The sequence below is a fragment of the Empidonax traillii genome, unplaced genomic scaffold, assembly GCF_003031625.1.
Source record: "Empidonax traillii isolate 1590-97213 ecotype Southwest subspecies unplaced genomic scaffold, ASM303162v1 scaffold46:size3806547, whole genome shotgun sequence".
NCBI classification, from domain to species: Eukaryota; Metazoa; Chordata; class Aves; order Passeriformes; family Tyrannidae; genus Empidonax; species Empidonax traillii.
In genome coordinates, this window is record NW_020955239.1 from 3,767,983 (window position 1) to 3,785,894 (window position 17,912).

The 17,912-nt window shown below is 46.5% G+C and overlaps 1 protein-coding gene across 1 annotated transcript; it reads right to left on the bottom strand.

The window, feature by feature from the left end:
* Positions 1-1,026: 1,026 nt before the first annotated feature.
* On the bottom strand, positions 1,027-15,948 carry LRRC58 (leucine rich repeat containing 58). The gene is made up of 4 exons (XM_027878911.1): positions 15,443-15,948; positions 5,981-6,109; positions 4,407-4,684; positions 1,027-2,981 (listed from the first exon to the last, which is right to left on the bottom strand). The coding sequence occupies exons 1-4, from the start codon at positions 15,946-15,948 to the stop codon at positions 2,773-2,775; spliced, it is 1,122 nt and encodes a 373-aa protein (XP_027734712.1). The 3' UTR covers positions 1,027-2,772.
* Positions 15,949-17,912: the final 1,964 nt, after the last annotated feature.

The following is a 17,912-nucleotide window of genomic DNA, read 5'->3' on the forward strand; positions in this document are numbered from 1 at the left end:
CTGACTTACTTGAATTGCACTTTAAAGCCCAGCAGCAAAAAGAAAACTTGGTAGCTATGTTCAGGAATATATATAAATTTTTAAGAGTCAAGGTATTTTATTGAGTCTAAAAATGCATAGAGATATCAACTGCATAAGCTGTCAAGTTTTGACCTGGCTACCATGAAGAAGCTGTGAAAAAAAAATTAACCTAAAAAACCATACAAAATTTGGGAAGAAAAGGGATGCCTGTTCAGTTAGGAAAGAAAATGCATTTAATTATCAAGCTAAACTAGAACCAACCACTACTGGTCTTAATTCATCACACACAGAGGTGCTACTGTGCAAACAGGAGCTGTGATGAAATCTAAATTTGTGAAGTGAAAAAATGCATGACTTCAAGGCAGTTGCTGCTCAAGAGAAGAAAGGGAGGTGGTACCTCATGGCCCTGAGCTCAAAAGATCTTGAGATCTCAACTTGTGTGGCTCATTTTCACCGGCAGGAGAGTCAAGCTCTAGATCACTCACTACTGTTATACCAGCAGGCAATGTAAAACTGGGGCTCTGGAATCAGCTTACTGTCCTTCAGCACTGCTGGGACTACATTCTCATGGGACAGGAAAAAGCATTTGAAAGATAAGATGAACAAAACAGGCCACTCTCTGACTTGCAATTTAATAAGCAGCATGCAGTTGGTTTCTCTCAAAATCTGTGGGTTTTTCTTCCCATGCAAATCTCACAGAATTTGCTAAAGTGACATCCAGTTGCTTGGTACATACACCTTAAAAATATACCTTTAAAAATTATTTGGAAAGGCACAGGCACATGCAATTACTTCCCTGCAGATCTGTGCATGTGGGGACCAAGTTGCAATGATTAACAATGGACAGGGTACCATTTCACAACTAGATCATTTCTTTCGAATTCCAGTTCTTTCCAAAGGAAACTGGGGAAATATGGAATGCTGTCAAAGAAATGCGAGGCAAGAAATTCAACCTGCACACAGAGACAGACTGGAACATAAAAAGTTTCACAGACCTTGTTCTTCAGGTCACATGAAAGGAAAATATAGTCTAATTAAAAAAAAAAAATTCACTAAAGTTAGTTGTAAAGAGTAGAATTATCAAAGTGCTTTAATATATAAAGTGTCAAAGATAATTAAACAGGACCATTAACACAGAGCTGCCCTAAGATGTTCAAATAGGTACATGTGTTTTCAGAATACAGGAGGGGAGCACAGGTTTTTAATTTCCCCTGTAGGGCCAAAGTGGGTTAAGGGAAGTTTTTCTTGTTCATTTCAGCTTCTTAACATAATGTTTTTTGCTCTGTTAATGCATTCAAAGGCACAGTTGGATTTGCTCTATCAGAAACTGCATCAAAAGGATTGTTTACCATGAAATATTAATAAAGGGGGCAGCTCTCACTGAGCAAAACAAACAACAGCCTCATAAAGTAGATTTATAGATACCTCTCAATTAATAATATTAATTTTATAAGGAATTTCTTGATGCATAAAAATGGTGAGCTGTTTTCCGCAGCCTTCCTTTAAACCTAGTTTAAGATAACTGAACGTGTTATTTGAACCATCCAACAGACTGCCACAGCTATTAAACAAGAGCAAATGCAAACAAATAAATAAGGAAGACGTTTCCAAACCACCTCGTGCAAGATGCTCAGACAACGTGCCTTTGCTTCCCTCCTGGCTTTTCCTCTCATGTTCTGAATCAGGAGAAAATACATTCTCCACAGCACTTCCCTTGGTACTTCCATTAAGCTGCTGTGTATCTTAGTAAGATGACCTAAAAGATGGAAAGTAACTCTACCAAGCACAGCAGAGCTAACTGCAGCAGGGGAAGCGTGGCTGTTCATAAACAAAGACTGCCAGTCAAGACCTTTCCTGCAATTCACAGATATAAAAGCAGATCTGCTTTGGGTAAGCTGAGGCTCAAAAGTGCGACAGAGAGCACCACATCTGGTCCCTTGCACAGGCACACATGGCCACAAGTCTGAAGTAATACGAAGTCTCAGCAGAACAACTTCTCTGTTTTCTGAAGACATCATAAAGACAGCAACACTCCAGGAGTAATGGGAAGAGGCAAGGGGAAGAAAAATAACAAGTACAGTTAGAGTGAGAACTAAGAGCAGCTTAGTATAACAAGGGAGAAGAAAGGTATTTCAGTTTTCTGATGGCTATAACATCTATAACAGCTCAGAGATGCTACACCTCTAGGCAAAGGAAGAGTAACCAGGGCTTGAAATAGTCCTGAACAAAACATTTCAATCTTCATTTTCAGTGGATGGGTGTAAAATCTGTAACTGAAATCAAAGGAGACAGAAAAGAATGGAACTGCTGTACAGAACACTGGGGTCCATACGTACTCACATGGCATCATTAGCCTGTTTCTGATTTACCACAGTGTTAAAGGATCTGGACAGTCTCCTTTGCTATGCAGGATGACCAAAGTCCAGTGAAGCTTCATGTATTAAAACCCTTCTGAATCCGCCAGTGAGAACAAATCCCCCTCCCCTGCCCGTCTGAGGGAGGGAGGGAGGGTGTCTCCCAGCCAGGAGACATTCCTAACAACCCCAGGCAACCTACAGGCAGTATGCTACCGAGTTAGATCTACTAAGTAGCACTGCACCAAGCAAGTCTAGGCTTGCTAAGATGGTCTGCCCCTTGCATGGACTCGAGGACAATTTCTCATGAGCCCTTCAGGCCAGTGGCTCATGCTTCGCTGTTCCATTATCGCTTTTCAAATCTGTTTTCCTTCCTGTCTTCCCCTCTCGCTCCCTGTTATCCCAGAAGGACTTTCTGCATCCTGTGCGCAGCGACGCTGGCCTCATCCTCAGAGTCAGACTCGCTCTGGGAAGTAGAGCTCTGGGAGGCAGAGCTGCAGGGAGAGGAGCACTCTGGGGAGCACAGGTAGTGCATCAGCGGGAGGCGATACTTCCCACAGAAGTCAACGAACTTGATTTGTCTGACGCAGCTGTCAAAGTAGACACCTGTAGGGGCAGAGGGAACAGGAAACACACGTGAGATCCCGTGCCAAGAGACCTGTAAACTCTGCAAGGCTGTTGTGGCTGGTGCAAGTGCCTCAAACAAGGATTTAATTGACACTGCGCTGGACACAGGAGCACAAAGGATTCTGAAGGAAGAGAAGCAACCAGGATACCTCTGGAAATGTAAAATTTCTGTAAAACTGTTATTTCGTAGGTGATTCAGAATGGCACACTCTTCATGAAAAGACACAGGGCAGTTACTTCCAAATAACGTGGAAATTTCTTCTAACCATTAGGGAGAAAACTCAGGCTGGGACTTTGCAAACTTCTTAAATGCCAAATGAATTCATGCACTCTATTTTCAAACTTGTAAAACCTCTTCTACCAGCTAGTAAAAATGCATTCACAAACAGACCTTCACAGCTCTACTTTTCTTCTGCTTGAGTGAAGTCACCATGCTGAGCTTGGATGCTACTTTCCATGGCAACAGTCTTGCTGTAACACACAATTATGTTCTCTTCCTGTCAAAGCAAGTGATTTTAGACGCTGACAAATTCAGAGGTTTCCAGCAGGGTTTTAAGTCCTAACTGGTCAGGAGCAAGCTTTTCTCCTGCAGCGCTAGAGCAACGCTGCAGTACTGTGCAAGTTCATAGGGCAAAGTGAAAAAGCACAAAATCAATCCACTGTTATCCAAGCTGTGCAAAACTCTAAAAAAAGAAACTTTTCTTTCCCTCGCAACACAACTTCCAGCCCTTCTGTCTTTGCTTATGGAGCATGCTATTGATATTGTAAGGAGATAACAGCCTGCATTATGACCGCAGGGTAGATACTAATTAATGATGTTTTTTCCTTAATCTTCTAAAGGCTAAATGCTCAGATCATTTATTCTGGATAAAGATTAAGCATTGAGCCAAATTAAGCCCAAGCATTCCAGGCTTTTTTATGAAGTCCTTTCCTTCCAAGAACTACATGCTTGTAGTCCCAAGCTAGAGCTAAACAAGTTGCTCCTGAAGACTGCTAAGCACTAGAGCCACTCTCCTCTTTTCGATCCAGAAACGATGCTTGCTGTTCAGCAAGAGCGCTTGCAAAAGTTCTCCTGTCCATTACTTACTCTGAATTATTTTAGGGCAGAAGGATCGGAAACTTCAGACCATAAAACCACAGCGGATTGCTGGGATGAGCTACAAAGACTCTGACAGAAGTGCTGTCTTACATTCCCATGCAAATACAGTAAACCAGCACAACAACTTTGAACCCCGTTCCTCAGTGAACAAGGCTCCTTAAAGACAAGTTTGTAGGAAACCTGGAGCCAGAATGTGGATGCAACTAAACATCGAATCTGACAGAGCTACTAAAGTCACAGCAAGTCAGAGGGAAAGGAAATCCATCAGCTAAAAGCAGGAAGCAGAGCTGTAAAGTTGAACTTACCTCCACATTTAGGATTGGGACAGTTGCTGGCCAAGCTCAGATACCGGACAAGAGTCTCCGGGAGATCGCTGGGAGCGTAGGGAACATTGCGAGTTTTGACTGTGCGTCCTGCAAGTTCCTGAAGGCTCGGGGGGTTGTAGGTCAGGTCACGGACAAACCGAACCACCAGCGGGTTCCCACGCAAGCTCAGCTCCTCTAGGTGAACCAGGTTAAGGATCTCTCGAGGGAGGTAAGTCAGAAGGTTATTGTGCAGGCTAAGGGAACGCAAGGAATGCAGCCTAAGGATGGATGGAGATGGAAACCCAGTCAAGATGTGCAAGCAAAATTGTTCCACAACTGCATTACGCAAACCTGATTACTCTCCCCTCGCCCACCAATTTCTTTTTCTTTGGCTTTTCTCCCCTTTAAAACATAAATTCATGCTGTTACTCCAGCACTCACAATGCACTAGAAAACTTGGCTCAGCTCCAGCATACCTGTTAAAAAAACAGTCTTAAATATGCTGCTGTCCCTGCCAGCGTTCTCAACATCCCCCCAAAAAGGTAACACAGAACAAAAGTGTACAAACTGAGCGATTTCAGGGGACACAAGACTTCCTTGTACCTAGTGCATGCATCAAGAGCAGTTCCATGCAATACTCTGAGTAAGTCACCTGCTTTCTCTCGTGCATTAAAGACGATTACTGGTAGGCAGCCAGCCCTGGAAAACCCCGTGTGTTCATTGCTTGTGGCTGCACCACCTTGTGCTGTGATACGACCAGATCCCAAAAGCTAAGCAGGGTCAGGCTGGGTTAGTGTCGGCACAGGTGACAAGCAATTTTTTTGGCTTTTGGAGGAGGCTTTTCCCTCTCAGGAAGCACAGAGCAATACTTCAGCACGGCATCCAGGGATGCTCCCAAACCAGTCAAAGTTATAAGACAACTGGACATTTTCCATCAAGAATAATCCCACTACACCATCAAATTCCTACTCAGAAAACTTCATGTTGCCAATTCAATTGCTTTTGAGGTTACAGCTAAACCTCCCACCTTCACTTCCCAACTCAGGCTGCCCATACAGAGCTGCAGTGTCCTCTTTCCCCCATTACAAACAGATAAAGCAGGAACTTAGCCCCTAGAACTGCACTGTAGGATTTAACAAACACTAAAACATTCTGAGATCCTAGAGTAAGAAATGCCACTGGAACACATGGGATGGTACAAGACAAAAGCACACACAGAACATACTGAGCATTCATCACTAAGAAAATGGTAGCATTCTTACTTCTTACAGTAGCAGTTTCTCTTTTCTGAGTTGCCCAGGTACTTCTTAGGGCCCACTGTACAAATCTATTAATTCACCTTGAAGTGTAACCTCAGTGACATTTTTTTTCCATAATCCTTTGATTGAGTTTTCCATATCATATATTCATGGTCTGCCCGCAGTGCACCATGCCAAAGATTTTCTTGTTCAAGGCTAGTCACATTAACAAACTAAAGGACAAATAGGTCCTCCCAGGTGCTTTTATCCACACACGCAGAAGAAAAAGTTCAAAGAGTTAATTACAGCTGGTGGTTGATGGCAGTAAATACTCACTGTGCCAGCTGAGGTGGAATGCTCTGGATCTTGTTGTCACACAGAACTAGATACTTTAGAGAAGGCAGTTTTGCTAATTCAGGTGGAATTGAAGTAATGAAATTCCCTCCAAGGTATAGGAACTCTAAACTGAAAAAGAGAAGAGAAAACAGTGCATTATTTAATTAAAACCATTTCAAGTTTCCTTTAACACCCAAGTCTTCACATCTCCTGCATTTCGTAAATAAAACTTACAGATGACTACATATGAGATAATTTGCTGAGAGAAAGGAAAAAAAAGGCTGAGTTGCACATCAAAATTACAACAGAGCTGCTGTTTCACAATAGATAATGTTGAGATTTACCTCCAGACTCCTGCAGTCACCATGTCATCTGCAAGTAGGCACCAAACAACAATGTATTCCTACACCAACACCATGTGCAAAGGTCCTACTCCTACTTCCCAGGAAGACCAGCCTGCACAGCCAGGGTCTGCAGCACCGACACAGATCCTGCTACAGCCAGTGGGAGCTCCCAGTTTCGGTAGGGTAAAGCAAGAGAGCAGTGTCTCTCCCTGAAAATCCCAGCCCTGCACAAGCACCAGTCGCTCTTTATGGTATCATTTGACTGCTCAGTGACTAACTAGAACCTTTCAGCATTAATCAGAGGCAGCCAGTCCCACTTTGATACAGTTTGCAGATCAACAACACCACAGCTGCCACAGCACAGAGTGCACCTAAGTCACACAAGTACATGCACATAATTTCTCAGATAGATTGGTTTCAGTATACTGAAGTCATGAAGCCCAAAGCTACCAAAACCATTAGCTGGACTCAACTGCACTTTGGGCCTAAATGAAAGAAAAGAATCGTTAGATGTCCTGGGATGGGAAACAGGATCAGAGAGAGCCACTAGTTCCCTTCTGCCAGGTGGAGTAGCCGGTATTTTCTGGGGAAGAAGAAAATCTAGGAAGTAAAATTGGCAAGCACTTCTCTTCAACATAAGTTTCAAGTCCCTGTTTCAAGGATTCAAATAGCTTTCCTTCCCTGTTCTCAGATCTTGTCTGGAAGAGGAGAAAAGGCAGGTTCAATTTGGGTACTTCTTGCTAATCACAGTCCAGACAAGACTTTTTCTCATGCTTGAAAAAGTTGGATCCCACAGTCCCGGTTCAGTATCTCCAGTACACACTCAGGTTAGCTGCCTAACTACAACATACATTAGCCTTCTCTGATCCACCAAGTATTCCTCACAGGTCAGGGAAAGTGAAGTCATCCAGGCTCCATCAGCCTTTCTTTAAGAACAGGTTATAACCTCCTTGGAATAGGAGACACATTCATCTCACCCCAGCAACCGAGAAATGGATACAACTGGCACAGAAACACATGAACAAAGCATCCAAGGGAGATGGTGGTGGACCCAGAGAAGGTTTGAACCCTGCAGCTCTGTGCAAGAGCATATGTGGAGCGCCACAGAAGCTCCTCCCTGAGGCTTCCCCTGGGATGGAGCAGAACAGTACAAAGTGTCTATTTGTGCAGTTCTTGCAGGAAACTTGAACCCCAAAGATCCAATAACAGCATCTGCTTGGGCTACAGAGGCCACTAATGCAGCACAAAGGTCCATCTGCCCAACAGCAGAGAAGAAAAGGACAGACCTCTGCCACACGCTAAAGAGATGCTCACAGAGCTTAACTTCCCCTGGATTCACTTACCTTTGTGGAGTATGTCAAAGGCAAGGTAAATAACTGAAATTTGACCAAGTGGGTACAAAGCTAAACCCTAAACTGAATTTGGTAATATGAAAGGAAGTAACTACACTCACTTCAGCTGAGAGACACATTTGGAGGTTACTCTGAACATGCAAGAAAGTACACAAGGAAAAACCACCACCAATCCCCACTGCTCAAAAGTAGCCTCTTTTCTACCCTGACAACCTGTAGGTGGAGTGCGGGTATGAGGAAGGCTGCTGTGCAGAGACCACGTCAAGCAGAGATTATTTTTAATTAACTTTTGATCCCCTAACAAAGCCCTGAGTTTTAACCAAAATTCCTCCTTCAACCTCTGTTGTTTCCCAAGGTGGATTTAAGGCTGCTTGGCTCTCATTAGGGACTTAACTCCTGACCATACAATTCTTAGGCATATTTCAACTCCATGCCCTTGCTGGAGCCCACACCAAAATCTGTTGGACAAGGGAATTCTAGTAATGTGGATTTCAATATTTAAACAAGGTTTGGATGTGTACAAGTTTACACTTGCTACAAAAAGTGAATAATTAACTCCTCATCCTCTGTGTTTCAGGACACCAATGCCTGTAAAGCCTCATGGCACAAAACCACTTAGTACCAGGGAAGGAGAAGAGGGGTGCAAACTATACAGTATAAATGTTTTGTTCAAGGTATTAAATGTGTAAGTTTCAAAAGCAGCTTACTGCAGAAACTCAGCGTGCAAAACCACTGCCTACAAACTACTTACAGCTTCAAATCCATTCTTTGTAAAGTCTGTGTAATGACAATATTCTGTCATACCAGGTAGAATATAAAGCCCCAACATCAGAATACAAACTGTGTCTAACTAAAAATCCGCAAATAAGACAACTCCTTCAGTGGCAACTAAGTGCTTCTTAAAAATTGTTTTCTTTTTACCTACCTTCTGAATCACCTTTTTGAGGTCAGCAGATTATCAACTCACTGGGCCCAGTTTGGTGCAGCAAATTCAGAATTTCCACATCAACTTAAGATATTAATTAGATGGTCATTCATTAAAAAAACAGATGGAGAAGGTTTTGAAACTATAAAGAAACTTATTTAAAACACATGAAACATCTTTTTATAGCTTCAACTGAAAAACTGCTCAGTAGGCAACTGACATCCAGAACTCCAGTCCCTCAAAATACTATTTGCTAGAAAGAAGGATCTAGCCTAGTCTTGGCTAAGCAAGGTGAAGAAATTACCAACAGGCATTTCTGCAACACATTAAGTGTCAAGAATCGTCTGAGCAAAGCTAATCATGACACAGGAAAGGATTTTCAAGAGACATGACCCTTTTATAAAAAGCACTGACCACACCACTGGGGCCCAAGGGTTGTTCCCAGCTCATCTACTTCTGGCCTGATTTTCCCATCATACTAAGCCCGTATCTAGAGGCCAAGGTGATGCTGGCTCTCCGGCTGTCCTACCTGGGGCAGGGCAGTTTGCTGCTTGGTCAGACCAGCAGAAGCACTGCTGAGCTCTGCTCTCCTCAGACAAGGGCCTGCAGCAAGGCAATCTACAGCATTTACCACTGTTTTTTCAGGATCACAGCAGAGACCGGACTGAGCTTAGTGAATGCTTACCTAACTAACCTTTCACACTAAGTCCTGGTTCTTCTGACAATCATTAATCTGTACAGTCACTTTGATCGATCAGCTAAGGTCTCATGCACTGCTGTGTACACAAGAGGGAGAGCTGGAATTTTTTTCTGCACTTTCAAAAGTCAGTTCAGAAACTTCAAAATGCCAGAGAGCAACAAGTCTTAAAGGAACATAAGCTCAGTTCCTATTTTGGAAGCTAGAATAAATGATGCACTTCCAACCCGACACAAAGGCTCTGGCTGAATGAGTTTCAAGAGGGTAGAAACACTAACAAAATCAACCTCAACAAAAAAGGAAAAAAACCCCAACAACCATTTGACAGAGTAACTAATGAGGGTTGACACTTTCTCTCCTGCCTTTTAGCAATGTTTACAAATACACTACTAAAAGGCCAGAGTCCCTTTCAGCCTCATACCCAGCAGCTCCCTGCTCAGCACAGCTAGTACTAATTGCTGCCAAGCAGCAGCCGGCCCGCCGAGCCCATCATGTGTTGCTCCTCTCTAGCAGGATATTTCACACCATCGGGCTGTAGCATCGCAATGAAAATCCTTTTAAATACTGGGAAAGGAGTGGAGAAATGCTCAAACAACTACGAATCAATTCAGGTAATGGCAGCAAAGTTTAACCTGTCAAGAGACTCTTGCTTGAGTATGTCCCTGACGTTTTTAGGTCATCATACACCACAAATCAAACCAAAAAGCCCCAAAACATTCGGTAAACAAGAAGAGCCCACTCTGGGCACTAGAGCACATTTTTGATGCCCTGTCAACTACCACAGCACTCCTATTGTCATGTTTCAAGGGGAGAATGTCTTCTGCCATAGGAGATACTCAAATTTTCAATCCACCCTCTTTGCCCACAGATGCTTCTTTGAATAAAATCTAACAGCTGACATCAAACAGATGCATCTAAATAGGTAATCTAAAAAAAAAAAAAAAAAAAAAAAAAAAAAAAAAAAAAAAAAAAAAAAAAAAAAAAAAAAAAAAAAAAAAAAAAAAAAAAAAAAAAAAAAAAAAAAAAAAAAAAAAAAAAAAAAAAAAAGCCAAAACTCAAACAAAAAAAAACACAGCTAACCAACAATGGTGCCTGAAATAGCTCCGGGTCTTTTTAAGATAAACTTTTAGCAAGAAATTTCCAGGGCAGTTTTGAGGCTCATGCAAGGGAGGAATTTCAAAGCAGCCCACAACACACTCCTGTTAACCCTGTTCTACGATTTGCTAATTCCTGAGAGAACTGCATAGCCTTTGCTGACACGCAAATTTAAGATCAAACAGTCGTCTGAAAACTATTTGCAAAACGTTTGAAGAGGGGAAGGAGAAGGGAGGCAGCAAGCAGATTTCCTAATGCTGCATCTTTATCAAAGCTCCACTTGCCCTTTTTCCCACACTGTAACAGCCGTTCTTTAAGCCTATGCTTGTCTAACATGCTTAATACTACCCACGAATGAAAGCAAACACTCTGGTTTTCACTGCATCTAAGCCTTTACACAAAACCTGGATAAATCCAGTTAGGCCTTTGAGGTCTTTGATCCAAGCCCTCGCACAACCAGGCTTTATTAGAGGAATACAAGCAAGAAGGAAAGGAACACGCACAGCTCTTCTCCAAGCTCTTTCTGCCTGCTCCTGGTGCTCTGCTGCCCATGAAGGTATTCCCTGAAAGAGTGCAACTGAACTTGAAATTCACATCAGGAGATTCAAAGTATCGACTGCGTTTCACTAAGCTCTTGAGAACTGTTCACTTTAAGGGATACTTGCAGGATATTTCCCCAAGTGTGCACAGTCCAGGCACCCTTCAGCCAAAAGCCAAAACTGCATGGTGAACTGCACAGAGCTGTTTTTTACCAGACTTGCCACACTTCTGTTTAGAATGGGCACAAGTAGATGTCCATGTTTCTATCTCACCAGCTATAATACACATTAGCCCATAGTGCATCCCTATCTGGATCAGCAGAAGGACAGGCAGAACCAATGCAGCAGTGGGATCTCTACACAGATCACAGCTCAAGAGCTGCTGAGGGCTGTGAATCGAGAGCGAGAGTGACTGACCATAGCATCTCCCACTGAAAACACAGCAAGGTCAAGAGGGAGAAGTACAGGAAAGATAACACCTACCAAGCTCATATTTTATCTGGCAGGAGACAGGAAAACAATGCAAAAAGGGCTGCTCTCACACGTCTGGTGCATTCACCACTCTATATTCACAGCAACAGCCAGTGCTCAGGTCTTGCACTGTGCAGACAGGCATGGCTTCAACATGATTTCAAAATGCCTCAGCAGGGGCAACACCTACATTTCTCACACGAGGTTGCTGCCTGCCACCCTAGATGCTTGCAGTAAAATTAGGATGAAAGAGCATTGCATTTTCCTAATGGAAAACATGAAACAAAGGCTATTCATCCCTGGTGCCAGCAAGCTATGATCAGCATCATCCTACTGCCATCACCAGAGCAGTCGTGACCATACACTTATGGAAGCCATATGAAGAAAGCTTCAAGCATACAGGTGGTCATACCTCAGCAGCCTAGGAGGCAACTGATAGTCAGGACACAGCACTCACTTTCCACGCAGGATCTTGCACTGCACAGAAAACATTTGTGTGGGCAAGAATGGGGCAGACGGCTGAAGCTGGAGGGAGTAAGACATGACAGCACAGGACTGGCTGTGGTTCTTATCACCAACTTCATTAACTTGTGAAACCACCGGGAACATACGAGGGAGAAGTTTTTGCACAGAACGCCTGACCCAACCCCAGCTTGCTGTAAAATGGTGGATTTACTATCTTCCTGTGATGTGTAGTCACCAGCCTTTGCATGTGTAGTCACCAGCATCCATTCATTCTCCTTTGGCTGATCAGACCCATCGGCTTTGTATTCTTTCAACTTCACCACACACACAGAGTCCTCACCTGCTACATGTCTGGTCTTCACTAAAACTGATGTGCCACCCCTTCAAAAACTACAAGAGGAAACTATGGGGTGCAAAGACATGAAGCTTAGTTATCAGGAATATTTTTTTAAAAAATCTCATCACAGGTCAGACATTCCCTGGAAACATTCAGAAGTATTTCTAGATCTCTGCAACTCCAGCCTGCTCTATAATCAGTGACTGGAGCAAATGGGGAGCTGCCAGGGTTACAGGAGGAGGAGAACAACTGGCCTGAAGAATTCTGAGTACCAGCAGGAGGAACGTGTCTGGTCAAAGTGCTGCCTGCATTCCTCTGTGGTCTCAGAGACCACAAGATATAAGAAAAATTTCTTTTTATGGGAAGCTGCACATGGAAAAAGGCTCAAAGTCTTCGCTTGCCAGCAACAGCATGACGGACATTTGCAGCTTGAGCTGCAACTTTAACAGGAGCCACAACACCAGTTCCCACCTCCAAGTTCACAGTTCAGAAACTAACAGAGGTCTCCACTTTGCCCTGCCATAACAGCTGGCTCTGCTCTGTCCTTGCTCGGACTCGTTTTACCCACTTTGACACCATGCACACTCACACTGAGGGCACCTCTCTTGTCGGACAACAGGAATGGGGTCTGGCAGTGGTTTTTCTCCAGAACATATTCAGTATCTTTTTGGCAAGGCTGTAAGGTCACTGGTTATCTGGCTCCCAATGAACAGATTCAGGATTCCCTCTAGAGGAACATTAGATTATAAAGTACTGGTTTTTCCCAGTGCTGGCAAACAGTGTGGCTCCCTTTTGTTACCTCAGCAGTCCCAGATACAGAAGTCACTGATGGCATAGTGGTAAAGAAGCTGAAAATCCTGCTGGGGCACAGATTTGCTATCTTGAACTAAAGTTCAATTATATTATGTTGACATGTTAGCAGAAGTTCAATGAGTTAGCAGTGGTGACGTGGGCAGCAGACACAATCTGGGTCTAGTCTGACTTTTCCACCTGACACATCACTTTGTAACGATAAGTGGACAGTTCAATAGCCTTGTCCGAATCTGCCCTCTCAGGACTGTCATTCTGGGGTTTCAGCACGATCAGCCCAAGAAAAGCTGCAGGACAGGACAAAGAGGAGCCCTGCCTCAGGGAAGGTCAGAGGAACAAAGCAGAATAACCATGCAGCAGCAGTCTGACAGGGGAAGTACAGCTCTGAGCCCGCTGGGGCACCATGTGCAGTGCTACACAGCCTGGTACCTTCCTGGGGACAGCGACATAAGGAAAAGCAGGGCTGAGATTTGCTTTCTTTTGGGGGGAAAAAAGAAAAGGGAGAGAGAAAAACCACAACCACAGACTGAGATCATGTAAACAGCAGCAGGGAGTCTTTACCTCAGAGCTGGGTGCAACAGTTGGATCCCAGCCACATCCTGGATGCCACCAGACATGTTATGGAGACAAGGTGCATCATCTCCCTCAAGCAACTGCCCTCCTCCATTGGGCTCCTCTCCCATGAGGCTGGTGCATCATTTCCTTCTTGAAACATTTCCTTCCCTGAAGCAACTGCTCTTGGACAGAGAAAAAGCTGAGCTTCCACCTCCTTGTGACAGCCCCAACCCAGGGTGCATCCCAACTCTGCCAAGAAGGATATGGGCATTCTCTATCCCTCAAAATGCCTCACAGCACCACTCAACCCAGAAAGTTTAGCCCAGAACTGATCCTCAACATGCATGCTATGCCACCTGGAGAAAAGCCACATACCCAACTGTATTATACTGCAGCAGGCAAAACCATTTCCCAATAGCACTGAAGCAGTTCTGGTACTTCCCACTCAGGCCCGTGGAACACATCACTCCATAAAGAACATCCTATGCTTCCACTGCATGCAGCTCTGCCGAGCCCTCAGAGTGAATCCAGCTACTTAGGGTCAAGGTTGCTGAAATCTGCATATGAGAGGCTGCCTCTGACAAGTCCCTTGGCAAAGAGCTGGAGCAAACAAAATTCAGATCCAAAGTCTCAGCACAGGGCCACAGAGAGGCCAGACTGAGGCTTGAGAATCCAGCAGAATGCACTGAGGTGCCTGTGTGTAACACTTAGGACACAGCACAGACTCTTGCCCAGAAGGATAGCAGGCTTCAGAAGTACCCAGCCCAGGTCAATGCAGGCAGCCAATACCCAATGCCGTCTAAGGCCTGTTTCCACCCCATCAAATGTTCCTAACTGCTATGATTCAGCCACAGGCTTTTGTGTTACCAGCCTGTGGTGGCTGGATACCCCTGAGCCAGATGTACCACTGAAGCCGAGCACAGCCGAGGGCTCCACACTTTGGGTCTGTCAGACCTACAAAAGTCGATGGGTTGAGAGAAAAAGCACAAAACCCCACCCATGACAGCAAGCCCCTCCTCTCCCAGATGAGACTGCAGCTGTATCAGCAGAAAGGCCCTATTGTTTTGCATGAGCCACAAACACATCTTTATTCTCCTGGGCATCCCATTGTGCAGCTGTGAGCTACATGAGCCCAGGGGATCGTCTCTCTGTCACCTAGAGATCTGCATCAGAGCAAAGCCACAGAGCCTTCCACATGCCAACACTCACATCAACCACACTGTCACCGGGAGAGCCTCCCCTGCACCAGGGCAGCCCAGGGACTGGGCAGGCCTGAAAGAGTTGCCCAATTTGCAAGCGCCGAAGACCCATCATCACCTAAAGAATACAAAGAATACACAGGATTGGTCAAGTTGGAAAGGACCTCAGTGGGTCATCTGGTCCAACCACCCTGCACAAGCAGGGTCATCCTAGAGCACATGGCACACAATTGCATCCAAAGGGTTCTTGAATATCTCTAGTGAAGGAGACTCCACAGCCTCTCTGGGCAATCTATTCCAGTGCTCGATCACCTGCAAAGTTATGGTGGAACTCATGTTCAGGAGAAACTTCCCGTGCATCAGTTTCTGCCTGCTGCCTCTTGTCCCATTGCTTGAAAACACCGCAAAGAGCCTGGCTCTGTCCTCTTGGCACCTCCCTTCAGATACTTATAGACACTGATGAGGTAAAGAGCATGCTGGAGTTTTGGCAACTCAACCTGCCGAAGGGGAAGAGCCACGCTGGCGGCAGCAGTGCTTTGAGACACCTGGGGCCGGGCAGGGCTGACCCCCGAGGGGGTTGCGTGGCACGGGGAGCGCTGCCCCGCTGCGCGGCAGGAAAATCCGGCCGGGTTTGCTGGGGCCGTCCCTGTTCCCGCGGGGGCCCGTCCCTCACCTGCGGAGCTCCTGGATGTCGGGCGGGATGCTGTGGAGGCGGTTGCCGCCGAGGCTGAGGCTGCGCAGCCCGCGGAGCCGCAGCAGCACGGGCGGCACGTCGGTGAAGCTGTTCCCGCTCAGGTTCAGGACGCGCAGGGAGCGCGCCAGCGGCGCCTGCCCCAGCCCCTTGGGCAGCGACCCGGGCCCGCCCAGCCGGTTGTTCTTGGCCAGCAGCGTGTGCAGGCACGGCAGGGACAGCAGCTCCGCGCCCATCTCCGTCAGCCCCGTCCCGCTCACGTCCAGCACCTCCAGCGCCGGGAACCACTGCGACAGCCCGGCGGGCAGCGGGCCCGACAGCCGCCGCGGCGACAGCACCAGCTGCCGCGCCTCCGCGCTGCGCCGCGCCGACAGCTCGGCCGCCAGCGCCAGCTCCGGCTCCGGCTCAGACTCGGGTTCGGGTTCGGGCTCGGCCGAGCCGCGCCGCGGGGGCTCCAGCTCCGGGCCGCCCCCGTCCGCCGCCGCCATGCCGCCCGCACTGACCGACAGCCCCGCCGTCACCCGGGGGCTTCCGCGCCTCGCCCCGCCCCGGACTGCCCCGGAACCTGGATGGACCCGCCAGCCCCGGGCGGCCCCGCGCGGCCTCACGCGGCCTCACGGGGTCATGCTCGATCCCGGGCGCGCAACCCGCCGAGCCGACAGCTGCCCCAGCGGGCGGAGTGGAGCGAGCGTTCCTATGCAGGTTGCGGGGCGCTCGTGGGAGGGCGCAAGAGGGAGCGGGAGCCCTTTGACGGCCCCGGAACGAGGGCGGGAGGGCGGTGCGGAGGTGGGCGGTGGGTGTGGGAGCGCCGATGGCCGCAGGTCAAAGCTCCCCGTACCGCTGTTTGCCTCAGGGCACCGCCACAGCCCGCGCTCGGCTGGCTGGGGAAGAACCACTGGGTGCTCGCCGCGGGACTGGAACTGCCGCCTGCTCCCTGCAAAGGGTGTTATGCCAGGCTCGCAGGAGCCAGGACACTAGAGCTTGGAGCCCCTCTAACTGAAAAATTTAATTATAACTTTCTCCCTGCCCCTTTCGGTCACCCCTCAGAGTCCGAAGGAGAGGTGCTGCCTGGCCCCGTGTGCCCCAAGGGCTCTCCGTTGTGGCTGGCCCAGCATCCCTGGCCAGCCGGTGTTTTGTCCAAAGGCTGATCTGCTTTGATCCTGCCCATGCCAGGGGAGTTTGGAACTGGGGAATCTTTAAGGTCCCTTCCAATCCAAACCATTCTATGAGCTGCTGCTGGCAGAGCACCGAAGGGCCTCCCAGAATTACCTCAGTGTGTGTCCCTGCCTGGGTGTGAAAAGACGGCGTTAATCTCCCCCTGGACACAAGTTAGCAGCAGTGTAATCAGTAATCATAGGAAGAAGCAGCAGCAGCAATGTGTGATGACAACGAGAAGATTCACAGCCCAAGGGAACTTCTGCCCTTAAAAAGTCCAGCCTTCGAAACAGACTTGCTTCCTTGTGATGCATAAGAGAGCCAAAAAGAAGGGAATGACAACCACCCACTGCCCAAAACACTTCATATCCGCAAAAGTCTCTATCATCTCAGACTGGAGGAAACAGAAAATCAGTCTGCTGATTTAAGCCAAGAGCTTAAAAGTACATATGAAGTAGCAAAAATTATGAGTTTAAAGGTGTCCATAATACTGGACAAAACCCATGGTCCACTTGTCTTTCCTTTAGTGCTCCTATGAACTCTGGATTTTACCACCACAGATATTTTGATGTGACAGCTCCCGTTCCCAAAATCAAGAAGTTGTCAGGGCTGTGCCCAGCCTTCAAAAAAATATGCCACAGTGGGTGGGAATGAACAGGTCACCTTCCATTGGACTTGTTTCATTAGTCTTCCAAGACTCTGTGGATTCACAGATGTAAGCCCTGATGCGAACCCAGAGATAGCTGTAGAACAGACACTGTACTGGTATTGTTACTTTTTTTCAGCATAATTTTTTCCACTCTGCAAAGGTTGTGCTGTTTCAGCTGGATCAGGATAGTTCTAGGAGAGTTTATGTAAGCACAAGAGTAAGGTCATCTGGATTTAATTCTTGTCTTCTGTAGTGCTTTAAGCCTGGTTCTCCCAAAGGTGTGTCCTGTGAACTGGTTCAGGAATCAAGTTTTATTACAGATCAGTTTCCTCCCATCCTCAGAACTAAAGTTAATACCTTACAAATGCAGTTCAGAGTCTTGATCAGCCACTTAAATAGCCTGTTTCTCAGCTTGAAGCTTAGCAGTGCTGGAGAATTGTGATTAGGTATATGTAGCTACAGGGCAGCAACTTAATACTCAGATGTGCTTAACTCTATAAAGAGGTCAGAGTTTTTCCCAGGCCTCTGCTAGCAGTGGGCAAAGCAGTTTTTTTCTTTTCCTCTCTCCCACCTCAAAATCATTTTGCTTCAGTAAGTATGCGTGATGCACAAGGCAAAGTATTTATAGTGCCATCTAGCTAAATTTGT

Bases quoted from the DNA above. Each gene is read 5' to 3' on its own strand.
- LRRC58 (XM_027878911.1), bottom strand. From the start codon at position 15,948: ATGGCGGCGGCGGACGGGGGCGGCCCGGAGCTGGAGCCCCCGCGGCGC. The intron at 6,110-15,442 runs GTGAGGGACGGG...TCTCTTTTTCAG, and splicing joins GACATCCAGGAGCTCCGCAG to TTTAGAGTTCCTATACCTTG. The intron at 4,685-5,980 runs GTGAGTATTTAC...ATCCATCCTTAG, and splicing joins ATTCCACCTCAGCTGGCACA to GCTGCATTCCTTGCGTTCCC.